Source organism: Sceloporus undulatus, chromosome 5 (assembly GCF_019175285.1).
Source record: "Sceloporus undulatus isolate JIND9_A2432 ecotype Alabama chromosome 5, SceUnd_v1.1, whole genome shotgun sequence".
Classification (NCBI taxonomy): Eukaryota; Metazoa; Chordata; class Lepidosauria; order Squamata; family Phrynosomatidae; genus Sceloporus; species Sceloporus undulatus.
Window position 1 is genome coordinate 21,843,154 of NC_056526.1, and position 13,450 is coordinate 21,856,603.

At 41.2% G+C, this 13,450-nt stretch overlaps 1 protein-coding gene across 2 annotated transcripts in view; it reads right to left on the reverse strand.

The window, feature by feature from the left end:
* The window catches only part of AMN1 (antagonist of mitotic exit network 1 homolog), a 29,360-nt gene that overhangs the window by 11,696 nt on the left and 4,214 nt on the right, over window positions 1-13,450 (reverse strand). The window contains exons 1-3 of one of the 2 annotated variants that reach the window (XM_042468593.1): window positions 10,643-10,820; window positions 9,733-9,865; window positions 1,177-1,321 (exon numbers count right to left, since the gene is read on the reverse strand). In XM_042468593.1, coding sequence (XP_042324527.1) covers window positions 1,177-1,321; window positions 9,733-9,865; window positions 10,643-10,710 — 346 coding nt within the window. In that variant the 5' untranslated portion in view covers window positions 10,711-10,820. Of the gene's footprint in view, window positions 1-1,176; window positions 1,322-9,732; window positions 9,866-10,642; window positions 10,821-13,450 lie in introns of those variants that run through there. The other variant, XM_042468594.1, reaches the window with a different exon arrangement.

Consider the following 13,450-nt stretch of genomic DNA (forward strand, 5'->3'; position numbering starts at 1 on the left):
GGTGTGGCTAGCAGTTTGCAATCCACAATAGTTTTAAAAAGACTCGCTACCTGCTGACATCTATGATAACCTAAACTGGGAAATTAATGTGACAGCAGTAGAACAATTCCCATTCCATATTCTGCACTTAAAGTGAATTCACTTTCAGTGTTCCTGTTGACAAATACCACTTCAAATTTATCTTTGTTGTTGTTGTGTGCATTCAAGCTGTTTCTGATTTATGGAGATGCTATCATGGGAATTCCTGGCAAGATTTGTTCAGAAGGGATTTGCCACTGCCTTCTCCTGAGGGTGAGAGAATATGACTTGTCCGTGGTCACCCAGCAGGTTTCATTGCTGAGCATGGAATCAAATGAATCCAAATTGCTGGAAATGCCAGAACGAAATTGGTTCTTTCTATCACCAATGTTGGACTTGTAAAAAAGCTAAAAAAAATTGGAGATCGATTCATATAGAAATTGAAAAAAATTTGAATGTGAAATTAAATATGACCTCAGAATTGTACTTATTGACTATGAGAGAAAAGGATATGAATATGAACAAATCAAAAGAAAGATTATTATTTTATATGATAATAGCTGCAAGGTTACAGTATGCCAGCATGTGGAAAAATTCCTCTATTCCAACACTGCAAGATTGGCTAATAAAACTATTAGATTTGGCTAATTTAGATAAATTGATGTATCTTTTAAAGGTGAATAAAATGGATACTTTTGTGCAAAGCTGGGAACAGCTGATAAGATATTTAAGCAATGAATATGGAGACATATTGAGTTGTGGTTTTAAAGAGTGACTGAATAGGCTCATATAAGTAGTAGTATTTAATATTTAAAGATAATCATCGTGATTTAAATGAGGATCTTTGTTTTTGCTTTTTTGCAATTAAATGTTAACGTGACATTAGGTAAGAAGCATGAAGAAAATGCTGAAGGATCTCTCTCTTGTTTTACATTTTTTTCTTTTTTCTTTTTCTTTATTTTTCTTCGTTCTTTTTTCATATTATTATATTTACTATACTAGATAAACAGGTAATAATTTTATGTTTATATTAAGTTTGTATAGTCAATCTTTGTCTCACTTGTATTTAATAAAAAAACATAATTTGGGGGGGCAGAGTAAAACTTTACTTCCTTTCCTCAGTGTTTTTTTTAAATAATCATCACACTGAAAACATACCTTCTGAAGTAACTGTCAGTCTGTTATCTTTCCAAACATTTAAATTTATTTTTTTAAGTTGTTTGCAGTTACAAAGCTGTAGCAGAGCATTATCTGAAATATCACAGTCCCGAAGATCCAGAGTCTCCACTGCAGGATGCAGAACCTAAAACACAAAAATGTCAGTCACATCTAACATGGTGTTGCACATTACCCCATTCCCCATCCTGAGCTGGCTAGGATGCAAGAAGTTGCTATCTAATACACTGGACTGACATGCAGTTGGAGAAGGCTGTATAGCTGAAACACCTCTGATGATTTTAATTTCTGTCACACTCTACCCATTTCCAGCTGCACAGGAAAAGTTGTCTCCATGGCTATGCCTATTCTCTATCATATTGAGCATATGTGATCTTGGCAGTGTGTTAAATGACTTTGGCAGATAAGAGCTTTGTTTTTTTTTGGGGGGGGGTTGGGTTCAGCACCTAAGGAAACCATATCAAGGTTGGAAAAAACACTTTTGTTTAATGTTTTTAGGGACAGTGGTTATGCTCATGCCTGAAAAATATTAGCTAAACAAAAAGACAAAATGGCTTTACTACACTTTCCACTGTCCTTATTCTGAGCTTGGTGTCTCAATAAATTGTTTCATCTAACTGAATTACAATACTGAATGAGCAACTCTGCTGGGATGTCCTGTATTACGCCTACTATACACAAAGTGCCACTACGAAGTTGCAACTGAAATTCTTTCCTCTAGAATATTTAAAAGTGCAGTACAGGCATACCTCAGTTAATAAAGGAGATGGCACAGGGACAGGTCACTATGCCACAGAAATGAAGAGTAATTCATTATGTTTCAGAAAACATTTTATCAAAAACTTACAATATGCACATATAAAATGTATCAACCAAGTCAGATATGGCTTGCATGAATAAACAATTAAATAAAAATCTTAATTTTCTAGGAACCAGTGGAAACCCTTTTTCCTAAATGCACCCAAGGATGACTTTTTCTTTCAACGGCTACCACTTTTTGTATGATTTCCAATTTGGTGGAACCAAATTTATAGATCTATGCTTCTTTAATATGCTGGCAGAACCAGAGGTTCATCTGGTCTCCCATTTTCTCTGTTTTGTTGTTCCTGCATGCTCAGTAAAGGATTCTGCAGTCAGCTCTCTTTACTCTTCCTGCTGTAGGCTAGATATCACAACTCCAGTGTGTCTGGCCAGAGTAGAATCCCATTCTTTCCCATCTCAGGTTTCACTGCACTATTTACTGCAGACATGTTGCTACAGCCTGATGCCAAAGGTCTGTGTTTCTCCAACCCTCCACCATTCTCCCAGTGTCAATGCTGTCTTCTTTGACAGATGATGAGGAAGAAAAATGGGCAGGTGTAAATAATAATAATAATTAAGGGGATTATATGAGGAAACATTTCATCACCTCTTCTGTGAATTCTGTTCATAAAATCTAATCCACTAGCAAAGGAATGAATAAAAATAATATGTTCATGGTCCACTACATACTAGTATATTAATACACAAGTCCTCACTATTTCATATATAATAAAAAGTATCTACTCAGAGATGATTTTAACTTCCAAGGAGATTACTTTTGGTAACCAGATTTATTGCTTTCACATACCAATAGGAATTGGTTCCTGTAAAGATCTGTATCACCTCATACAACCCTTAGAAGACTTTAGGTGAGGGTCACAATGTCGGTCTGTTACAGTCTATCCCATTCTCACAACTGTACAAATATGCTTAGTAACCTGAGGGTTTAATATCACACAGTTTCATTTGAAGAAGTGGACTAACGGGCCTGAACAGACAGGCTAAAATAAAGCTGCTTCAGGTGACTTTGAAGGTATGCTGTTTAAATGATGCATGCATCCTAAGAGGCCAGAAGCTGCACCAAAGCCGTGCTCCAGTCCTAAGGACTGGAGTACAGCTTTGGCCCAGCTTCTGGCCTCTTAAGATGCATGTGTCATTTAAACAGCATACCTTCAAAGTGACCCGAAGCACCTTTATTTTGGCCCGTCTGTTCAGGCCTAATATCCACAAACACTCATGCTAAGATAAAAATAAGTTAGTCTTAAAGATGCTGCTAGATTTTTTCCCCTTTCCCTCCCTTTTTTAAATGTTGCAACAGATTTACACAGCTACTTCTTTGAAATCACCATTTCTGTTTTCAATATAATACTCACCCACCCATAGTGCTCTAAAATGATAAACTGTAATTGTCATCATTGCATTATTCATTTATTATTTAGTAATACATTCAGGAGCTTTTCATGACCTTGGAGAAAATTGTGATTAGACATCTTCTAAATCTTATGTCACTATGGCTTTAACTCCAAACTCATCATCTCAAAATGTTCCTACATCTGTTACATTCTGCACTGTATTGTTTGCTCCTCTCCATTGACGGTCCCTTGTCGCTATGCTGCTGGTGGTATAATAGCCACCAGTAAGGCCTCCCATGCCAGACAGGTCACAACCGAAGGGTCTGACCAAGAGCGCCAAAGGGCAGGATGGGCTCTCTAGCCTTATGGCAACCATCCTAGGAGAAGGAAAACTCTAATCCCAAACCTGGGCAGATGGTGCTCGTCTAACCCTGTAAGGTAAGCCATCTAAGAGAAGGAAACTCTAATCAAACCTACGACCCGAGGACATCGCTGCCACCGTCCATGCTTGTCAAGGTCTCAGTGTCCTGGACTGCGGCCAGCACACACAAACATACACCAATAAGGATGGCTCAACAAGGTAATTAGCTATGCAGCTAGAAATAGTCCATAAACCTTGCAGGGAGTGAGATAAAGAGCAAACCAAAAGCCAAAGCCAGGATAACAGGGATCACGATAGTCAGTCCAGTTCAGGGTCAGGTCAGCCAGAGGGCAGCAATAGTCCAGTCCGTTCCAAAGTCAAGAGTCAAGGCAACAAGGAGTCAAGATACAGGGAGCCAGTGCAAGCAGCAATCACACCAAACGATCGTACAATAAACTCTGGCATTGAGTTGGTGTCTCCCATGTGGTTAAGTAGGAAACTCTCTTCTTGGTGCCAGCTGAGACTTGTTTGCCAGTTGTCTCTCAGCAATTCTCCTGGACCGACGCATGCAAGCACTGTCAGCCCTGCGTTGCTTAAAGGAAGGCACCTCCAGGCTTGGCTCTTCCCCTGAGTCACCACTAGGCTGCTGAGCCTCAGGAGGAATCCCACCAGCAGTAGGACCTGGCTGAGTCTCCTCCTCTGGGGCTGGAAGATCGCAGCTGGGATCTGGCAGAGCAGGATTAGCACCTGGTGTAGCCTCAATTTCCCCTTGCACTAGAGTAGCTACATCCTCCTCCTCATCCTCTGAGATCGGCTCTTGGCTGGCCATGACACTCAGCAGTCAAATCTCTGGTTTTAACGGGTGAGCCAATTCTGTGCATGCTGCGCTCCACCAGAAAAAATCCATCGCACAGGCTGAAGGATACATCCAACTTCCGAAAAAGCCCTGTAGCGATAGGCAAGGGACAAAACGGCAGGTGTAAAGATGCACTGGAGCCACAGACCCAACCCTGCATGCAGGCTGTTCAGGACTTTGGTCGCTTGAGATTAAACTGGGGATGACGTCTTGTTTGGCAGCATCCTGAATGACCAAGCAGCCTTTTTAAAGGAGAGCACTGCTTGCTCCATATGGAGAGGGGCCTAGAAAAGGTGGCCTAAAAAAAGCTCATCCCCATCTACCCGGTTGGCTAGCCACAGCCAACGGGCATCTTCTGATGCGGTCAAAACAAAGACAAAGAAACATAGGCACACACCGGCCTCCAAAGGGCAAATAGACTGACGCTTGCATGCTGGAACATCAAAACCATGCAGATTCTGCAGACTGGTGTCCTGAGTGTCGTACTGCTCTAATAGCCCATGAACTGTCATGACTTAACATTGACACTCGCTGCTCTTAGTGAAGTTCGTCTCCACGAGGAAGGCAGCCTTAAAGAACACATGCTGGTTACACGCTCTATTGGTCTGACAAATCCAAAACTGAAAACATATTTCAGGTGTAGGCTTATGATCAAAAACTCCATTGCCTCCAGACTTGAAACCTTGCCAACAGGACACTCTGATCGCATTATCTCCTTACACCTCCCACATGTTGTTCTCTTCAGTATATATGCCCCAACCATGCAAGCCGACCCGCGGTGAAAGACAAAATTCTACTCAGATCTATGCCAACTTATACAAAAGACAAAATCATTATCCTTGGTGACTTCAATGCCAGAGTAGGAAAGAACTTTGAAGCCTGGAAAGTTTTTTAGGCAAGCTGGTGTTTGGAAACTGTAATGATAACGGACGCCTCCTGCTAGAGTTTTGTGCGAAACGTAGCTGACTACTACAAACACTATCTTTCAACAGAAAGATAGATTGAAGACAACCTGGATGCATCCCTGATCCAAACACTGGCACCTCATTGACCACATTCTAGTGCGCCAGAGAAATATTTGCGATGCCCTCATACCTGAATGATGCCCAGTGCAGAATGTCAAACAGATCATCGCACGTAAGATGTAAACTAAATCTTCATTTTAAGTTAAACCTAAGAGGAGACTCCAGTCACAATCTTCAAAAGCTGCCGTGAGAGACAACTTCCAGGCAAATTGCAAACAAAACTTGAGACCATCCTGTAGACTCTTCTACAGCGCTTTGGCAACATATCAAAAACCAGCATCCTGCAGTCCTGCGGAGAATCCTTAGGATTCTCCCTCAAGAAAAATCAAGACTGGTGTGATGAAAACAACCAAGAGATCCAGAGCTGTTGGCATAGAGAGAAACTGCCTCACCAGGCACACCTCGCCCAGCCATCCTGCCATGCCAAAAAAGCAGCCTTCCCCTCGCATGTAGTCAACTCCAACAAAACTCGTGATATTCAGAACAAGTGGTGGATCAACTTAGCAGAAAAGACACAACGTTGTGCAGTCTGGGTGATTCCAGAGGATTTTACAAAGCTCTTAAAGCGTGTTTCGACCTACTATCAGGTCCAAGCTCCCTATACAGTCCAGACAGACACACTAATTACAGATAAAGCTTCCATTCTGAACCGATGGGCTGAACATTTCCAAAGCCTTTAGTGCCAACCGAGTAGTCCAAGTCTCAGCTATTCAACATATGACACTACACACCGATGAAAAATGAATTGGACATAGCTCCCACTTTGGAAGAGACCCTTAGGCCATACAGCATTGAAAAAAGGTAAGCAGCCGGGATTGATGGAATTCCACCTGAAGCTTGGAAACATGGAGGTTGTACTCCCATGCTAAACTCCACACTCCTTGTGAGTTGCTGGGTAAAGGTGTACTGCAGGGTAGGCAATCTTTTTGAGCTGGGGGCTGGGTTGCTGTCCCCCAGACAACTGGGGGCCGAAGCCAAAAAACAAATAATTAAATAATTTTAAAAGATTTAAATAAATAAATATAAATAATTCCTACATACACTGCACACTCAATATTTTGAAAGTAAAAAACAAAATGGGCCATACAATTACAGCCCTGCTGCGGCCGCTGAGCCCTGCTGGAGGGCTCTGGCGACCGCAACAGGCCTCCTACAGGCCCACGCTGTGTTCTAAAATGGCGGCGAAGTCTCGCGCAACCTTTCCCATCCTGCCCCGCGATGGGAAAGGTCAAGTGAGACTTCGGCCGCCATTTTAGAACACAAATGGCGCCCGGAGCAGCGTGGAAAGCTGTGGCGGGGGCATAGGGTTGCCATAAGTCAGGACCTCCAAACCGGGACAAATGTAAGACAAAAATTTCAAATGGAGGACACTTTTATAAAAATGGAGGGATACGCAAAAAATTTGCTTTTTTTTTAAAAATGTTAATATAAATGCATGTTTCTGAGGCTGTCTATAGACATAGCCCCCCTTGCTCGCCGTTGCCCCCCATACCGCGCTTGCCCCCCTTGCCCGCCATTTGCCCCGCTTGCCCCCTTGCCTCGCCTTGCCCCCCGCTCGTGCGAGAGTCCTGAGGTCCCGGGATTGGGGGGGCCCGGAGTGGCAGGCCCCCCCAAACGCGGTATTTTCCCGGGGGTGCTGGGATAGGGGCGCAATCGGCGGCAGGACCGGGCTGGGGCCGGTCCCAAGGCCCTGGCAGGCCGATCCAGCCCGTGGGCCGATTTTGCCGACCCCTGATGTACTGTCATCAGATCTCCAAGATGCAGTCATCATCACCCTGTATAAGAAAAAAGAAGCAAAAAACTGATTGCTCAAAACTATCGAGGTATAACACTGCTCTCCATTGCTGGAAAAATCCTTGCAAGGATACTGCTGAACAGATTTTCGTTCTGCTATTGCAGAGAACTTCTCCCTGAAGCCATGCTTCCTTAGGCAACTGCAAGAGAAATGTAGAGAGCAGAACAAAGGACTCTATGTAACATTTGTCAAATTGGGAGTAGAAAGGTCTGTGGCAGATCCTGGAACGAGTAGGATGTCCCCCCCCACAAATTCCTCAAAATAATATCCGCTACATGAAGGCCAGCATGGTCAAGTCAGATATGCGATGCTCTCCGGAGCCCTTTCTAATAACTAATGGTGTGAAACAGGTTTTGTTCTCGCTCCAACTCTATTTACAATCTTCTTCAGCATGACGCTCCAAGGGCTACGGCAGATCTCGAAGAAGACGGCATTTATATATGCTACGATACTGATGGTAGCCTGTTAACTTAAGCCGTCTGAGGGCTCACTAAGACTCTAAACTAACTGTCCGTGAGCTGCTTTTTGCTGATGATGCGCCTTCGTTGCCATATGGAAGCAGCTCTGCAGCGCTAACATCTTGTTTAGCTACAGCTGCAGAGCTCTTTGGGCTGGAAGTCAGCCTGAAGAAAACAAAAGTTCTCTACCAGCCTGTACCATAGGAGAACACTACCATCCCCACATCACTGTAGGCAAATCTGTGGCTTAAGTGCACCCAGCAGTTACCTACCTGGGAAGCATCATCTCCTCAGATGCCAAAATTGATAAAGAGATCGATTCGGAAGGCTTCACAAGAGTCTGGAGTAACAAACACTTGAGGCGAAGCACAAAAATCAGCGCGTATGAGCCACTTACTGTCTATTCTCCTTATGGGTCTGAAACATGGGTCACCTCTTCCAACACCTACGACTCCTTGAACACTTTCATCAGCGCTGTTTACGCACAATTCTAAATAACACTGGACTGACTATGTGACAAATGTTGCTGTCCTTGTAGCAAGCAGGGATCACTAGCATTGAGGCCTGCAATTGAGGACGCAGCGGCAATGGGAAGGACACGTTTTAGGATGAAGGACCATCACCTCCCAAAAATAGTATTCTATGGTGAACTCGCCATGGGTCAGCATAAGAGGGGGCGTCCGAAGAAAAGAGATACAAGGACTCCTGAAACAACCCTCAGGCTGGCCAAATTGATCACCAACAATGCCCACCCTGGCCTCGCATGGGAGGCATGGAGAAGCACATCTACGATGCTGCAGCCTTTTTGGAAAGCTCACGGCGAACGAGTCTCGAAGAGAAATGACAACGCAGAAAGAAGCAACAATCTGGAAACATCACCCAAGGAGACTTTCTGTTTGGTCTTTCTGCAACCAGACTTGTTATCTTGGATTGGCGTTCTTAGGCCATCAACACGCGCTTCTAGAAAGCACAGGTCTTCCTGAATCTTCGTTCATGAAGAAAAGCAAGAGAGAGATGTTTCTTTGCTATTGGAAGAATCAGCAGTGTGTCAAAGCTTTTCAAGGGACCAATTAACAGAGTTCTGCTATTATGTGAAGCTGACCATTCTGTGTTGCCTCAAGCAGTCAGCATTATTGAGGATTTATTCATGCCTATTTTAATAGCTTTGCCAGTAGAAATAGGCCTGGAAATAGGAAAGGGATGAGTCATATTGTAAAAGGAACATTAATAGGCCTCTGGCTGCTAAGAACTTCACCTACCCAAAGAGTTCACTGTTGCTATAAACCTGTAGTTCATGTAAAAAGCTAAAGGAGAGGAACAAGCTAGTACTTATATGGAACAATTAACTTGAAACTATTTATGAACTTGGCAGAACAGTGCTATCAAATGCACAAACTTCTATTGTTCTTACCCTCTTCAAGGAAATCTGAAATACCCATAAATTCAAAACAAAAAGCAGGAGAAACTAATTTAAGTGCAGATGTCAGGCGGAAGACCAGCAGTAGAGGATGAACATTTGATTTTCCGGTATGAATAAAACTCTGAGCTGCTGCATCCAATGTAAGATTTGAAATTGCTTGTAAAATTAATGCTGTACAACGCATATATTTATCCCTATACACATCCTGTTCCTCTTTCCCTCCTATAGCTCCTTAACAATAGCGTTTTGCAATAGTGTCTCACTGTGTTTTTAAAAAGTTTGCCTTAAAGCGTTAAAACATGTACTGTATATCAAGATAACTCTTCAAAGAATTGTACTCAGAATCTGCAGTTACCGCAGATGAAAACTAAGATTATGTGGGTCAAAAATGAAAATAATAATTTTATCTTCTATTTTGTAAGGCACAGTGATGAAAACATAACAAATAAGCAGTCAAAACTGAACTTTACCATACTAATATTCGAATCCGTCAATAGTCCTCGGACACTTAGCGATTTAATCAATTTATCTTTGATGTTGGGAGGCAAAGGCTTAAGATCTGCAGCATATCTGGATATGTTTCTTGTTATACAGTAAAGGCATCTAAGAGGAGGAAAAGGGGGAAATACTATTAGTAAGTTTCTTGGTGGCTATGGTGACTATGGAAATGTGTAGACCTATTTTATAGATTGTAAATAACAGGTAGAGGCTTCTCCTTTAAAAAAACACACGTCTGTGCTCCTACTGAAAAATTAGGTCATTTCTGGCACACTTTATTATGTGCATATGCAGACAAGAGGAATAGCATTCACAAATTATTCTCACAAAGTTAAACAGAAAATACAGTAACTTCAAATGATTTATAAATGCTGGGGCAGCTGCATTAATCATATATATTTCAAAGTCCATATTGCGGTGATACCTCTACTAAGCCAATAACAAATGCAGAACATTCTGAAATCGCAAACTGCAAAAAGCAGATCTTTCTCCCTGCCCAGTATGTTAGCCAAAAAGACTGGACGAGAACAGAGAATTTTCACAGGAACAAAACTTTATTTGATTTTACAAAATCAAGCAAGTTGACCAAGACAAGAGGCAAAGCTCAAATCTTGTCTGGGTCCAGAACAAAGAGTTCTGGCCAATTTTATACTTTTTCAGACCCCCTCTTGATAAGGGAAAATAGTACATCTAGGACACCTATATTGCCAAGTTAAGTTAGCTGAATAAATGTATTAGAAGCCATGATTTTGGGTTGATATAAAATGATGAACTGATTTCTACAGAAGATCAGACAACGGTCAGACCTCATCTTTTGCTGAATCAAAGGACAGACTTCAATTTTAGCTTCGGCAGACTCTGCTAAAATTAAGTTCCGCATACTTGCAAAAACCTCTTGAGGCGGGGTCCCCCTTTCCTACTGTCTGGGACATTTCCTGGATTGTAGGCATGTTCGTCTGAGTTAGACATTATATTCTGGGGAGGGGGCTAATGGGAGGAGAGAACACTCTTTTTTTCAGCATATGCTGAAAGCCGCGCGGGACCGCATGGGGCACAAGGGGCGGCGCATCCCATTTGGATGAATGGGGCGCATGCACGAGCCCCATTCACTTGAATGGGGCTTGAGCATGCACGGTATTTGGCTTACGCGGGGGTGAGGGTCCGGAACGGATCCCCGCATAACCCGAGGGCGGACTGTAATGCTATGGGTGAACTTTGGGTCAGACTAAAAACCAGACAAGACCAAACATAATGTTCTCTGTCCTCTCTCTAAATAACTTTTGCAACCCTTGTACTTTTGCGGTGTACTGTGAAATGGCATAACCACAAGCCTCTTCCTGTTTTTGCAGACATCTGTCTCCTAAAATGCAAACAACTTGTTTCTGCTGAAAAAGACATTAAGCAACTAATTGAGGGGAGGGAGAAATTGGGGGATATCGTATATACTTGACTATAAATTGACCTCATACAGTGGAGCCTTGCCTTATGCGGGGATCCGTTCTTGCACACACACACACACCTGTGTAAGGTAAATGCCGCATAAGCTCAAGTCCATTCAATAGAATGGGGCTTGTGCTCGTGGCGGCATGGTGTGTGTGCACCATAGGCGCGTGTGCCACTCAATGGACTGTAGTGTGGCTTATGGTATGCCCGCGTATGGCATACTAGGGAATCGGGGAACTGTAGTTTATTATGTACCAGAGCTCTCTGACAGAGGCTAAATGGCTCACAAAACTACAGTTCCCAGGCTTCCCTAGCATTGAGCCAGTGTCACTAAAGCAGTCTTGAATTGGATTATTTTGGCATTGTGTTCTGGACTGTTGAAAACCACAATACTTAAAAATATGTTCAGCATTGTGTGTGTGTATGTATATATATGTGTGTGTATATACACACACACCTCTTTTCAGCACTGTGTGTATATATTATCATACATATGTATATATCTAAAATACCATATTCATACTTATATATTTATAAATATATAAATATATTATTATTTATACTATATTGTTAGATTATATATATTATAATATATAAATTACATTATATTTATAGTTTTATATATTTCATATAATAATGTTTTATTCTTTTAATAACTGTTTTAATACCGTAATAATTTAATTCCTTTTTAATGTACTTTAAAAAAATGTTTTTAATTGTATTATTATTTGTACTGTTTTTAATGCTGCGAAGCCACTCTGAGTCCCAGTCCTGGGAAAAGAGCAGGATACAAATAAATATATTAAATAAATATATAAATTTATGTTTATTGAATACAAAAGAATATATTAAAAAGACAAAAAGCTTTAGGTGGCTGTGCATTACCCGATTTTAAACTGTATTATAAGGCATGCTGCATTATATGGATCCAAGAATGGATAAGTCTGGAGAATAAGCATTTATTAAATCTAGAAGCAACTAACATATGATTTGGTTGGCATGCCTATACATGGTATAATAAGGACACGATAGACAGAGATTTCCATGATCATTCAATCAGAAAAGCCCTGCTGAAAACATGGAGAAATGTAAAAAGCAAATTCTATCTAGGGATCCCTCAATGCTTTCTTTGGAAGATGGGAAGGAAATTCAAACTGGATAAGATATAAAGATTTACTAAAAGAGAATTTTAACAACAGTAAAGGCTTAGCCTCAAGAGAAGAATTAAATGCTGCAGGTAAGACGGTTAGTTGGTTTGGATACTTTCAAGTCATGCTTAAAGAAGACTTACATAAGGAGGGTTTTGAAAAAGAACAGAATGAATTGGATAAAATCATTTGGGCAAAGGATAAAGGGAAAATATCCAAGTTGTACAGTCTGTTTTTAAATAGGGAATTGGAACAGGAGATAATAATATCCACACACATGATAAAATGGGCAGAAGAAACAGGGCATGAAATATCTTTCAAACATTGGGAAACCGCTTGGGAGAAATCTAACAAATTTACAGCCTCACAGGATCTAAAGGAAAATTACATAAAGGTTATGAACAGGTGGTATTTATTACAGGCCAGTAAGAATTGCCACATTATATAAACTGGGAAATAGTCATTGCTGGAAATGTCAGAAAGAAAAAGGATCTTACTATCACATCTGGGGGGCTTGTCCAGCAATAAAACGCTTTTGGTTAAACACACACAAAAACATCAAGCCAATTTTAAAAACTGAGTACCCTTTTGTACCTGAGCTGTTAACAAATGTTAAATATGACCTCGGTTATTGATGCTACGAATGAGAAACGTCACTGGAGAGTAATATTAAATTTAGTGACATGTGCTAGGACTCTTTTGGCAAAGAACTGGAAATCATCCCACAGACCTACTATTGACGACAGGTTTCTTAGGATTCTGGAAGTTAAAGATATGGATTGCTTAACGGCATTAATCAATGGTAATAATGCTAAGGAGAAAACCAAAAGAGAAAGAGGATGGGACCCAATCAAAAAGCATTTAGCAATAAGACGGGGAATGGGATTTAATTTGTTATAAGGAAGCGGTAGACTGATGGGAAGGAAATCATCGGGGGAATGACATAAGGAAATAAAAGAAGGTAAGGTTTAACGCTTTAAGTCTAGATACATTAGGATAAACAAAATTAAAGCAGTATCTAAAGCACTGGTAAGGAAGGACTTACTTGCTAATTAGCTTACTTGCTGTTCACCGCTATGATCTTTGGAATAGCGGTATA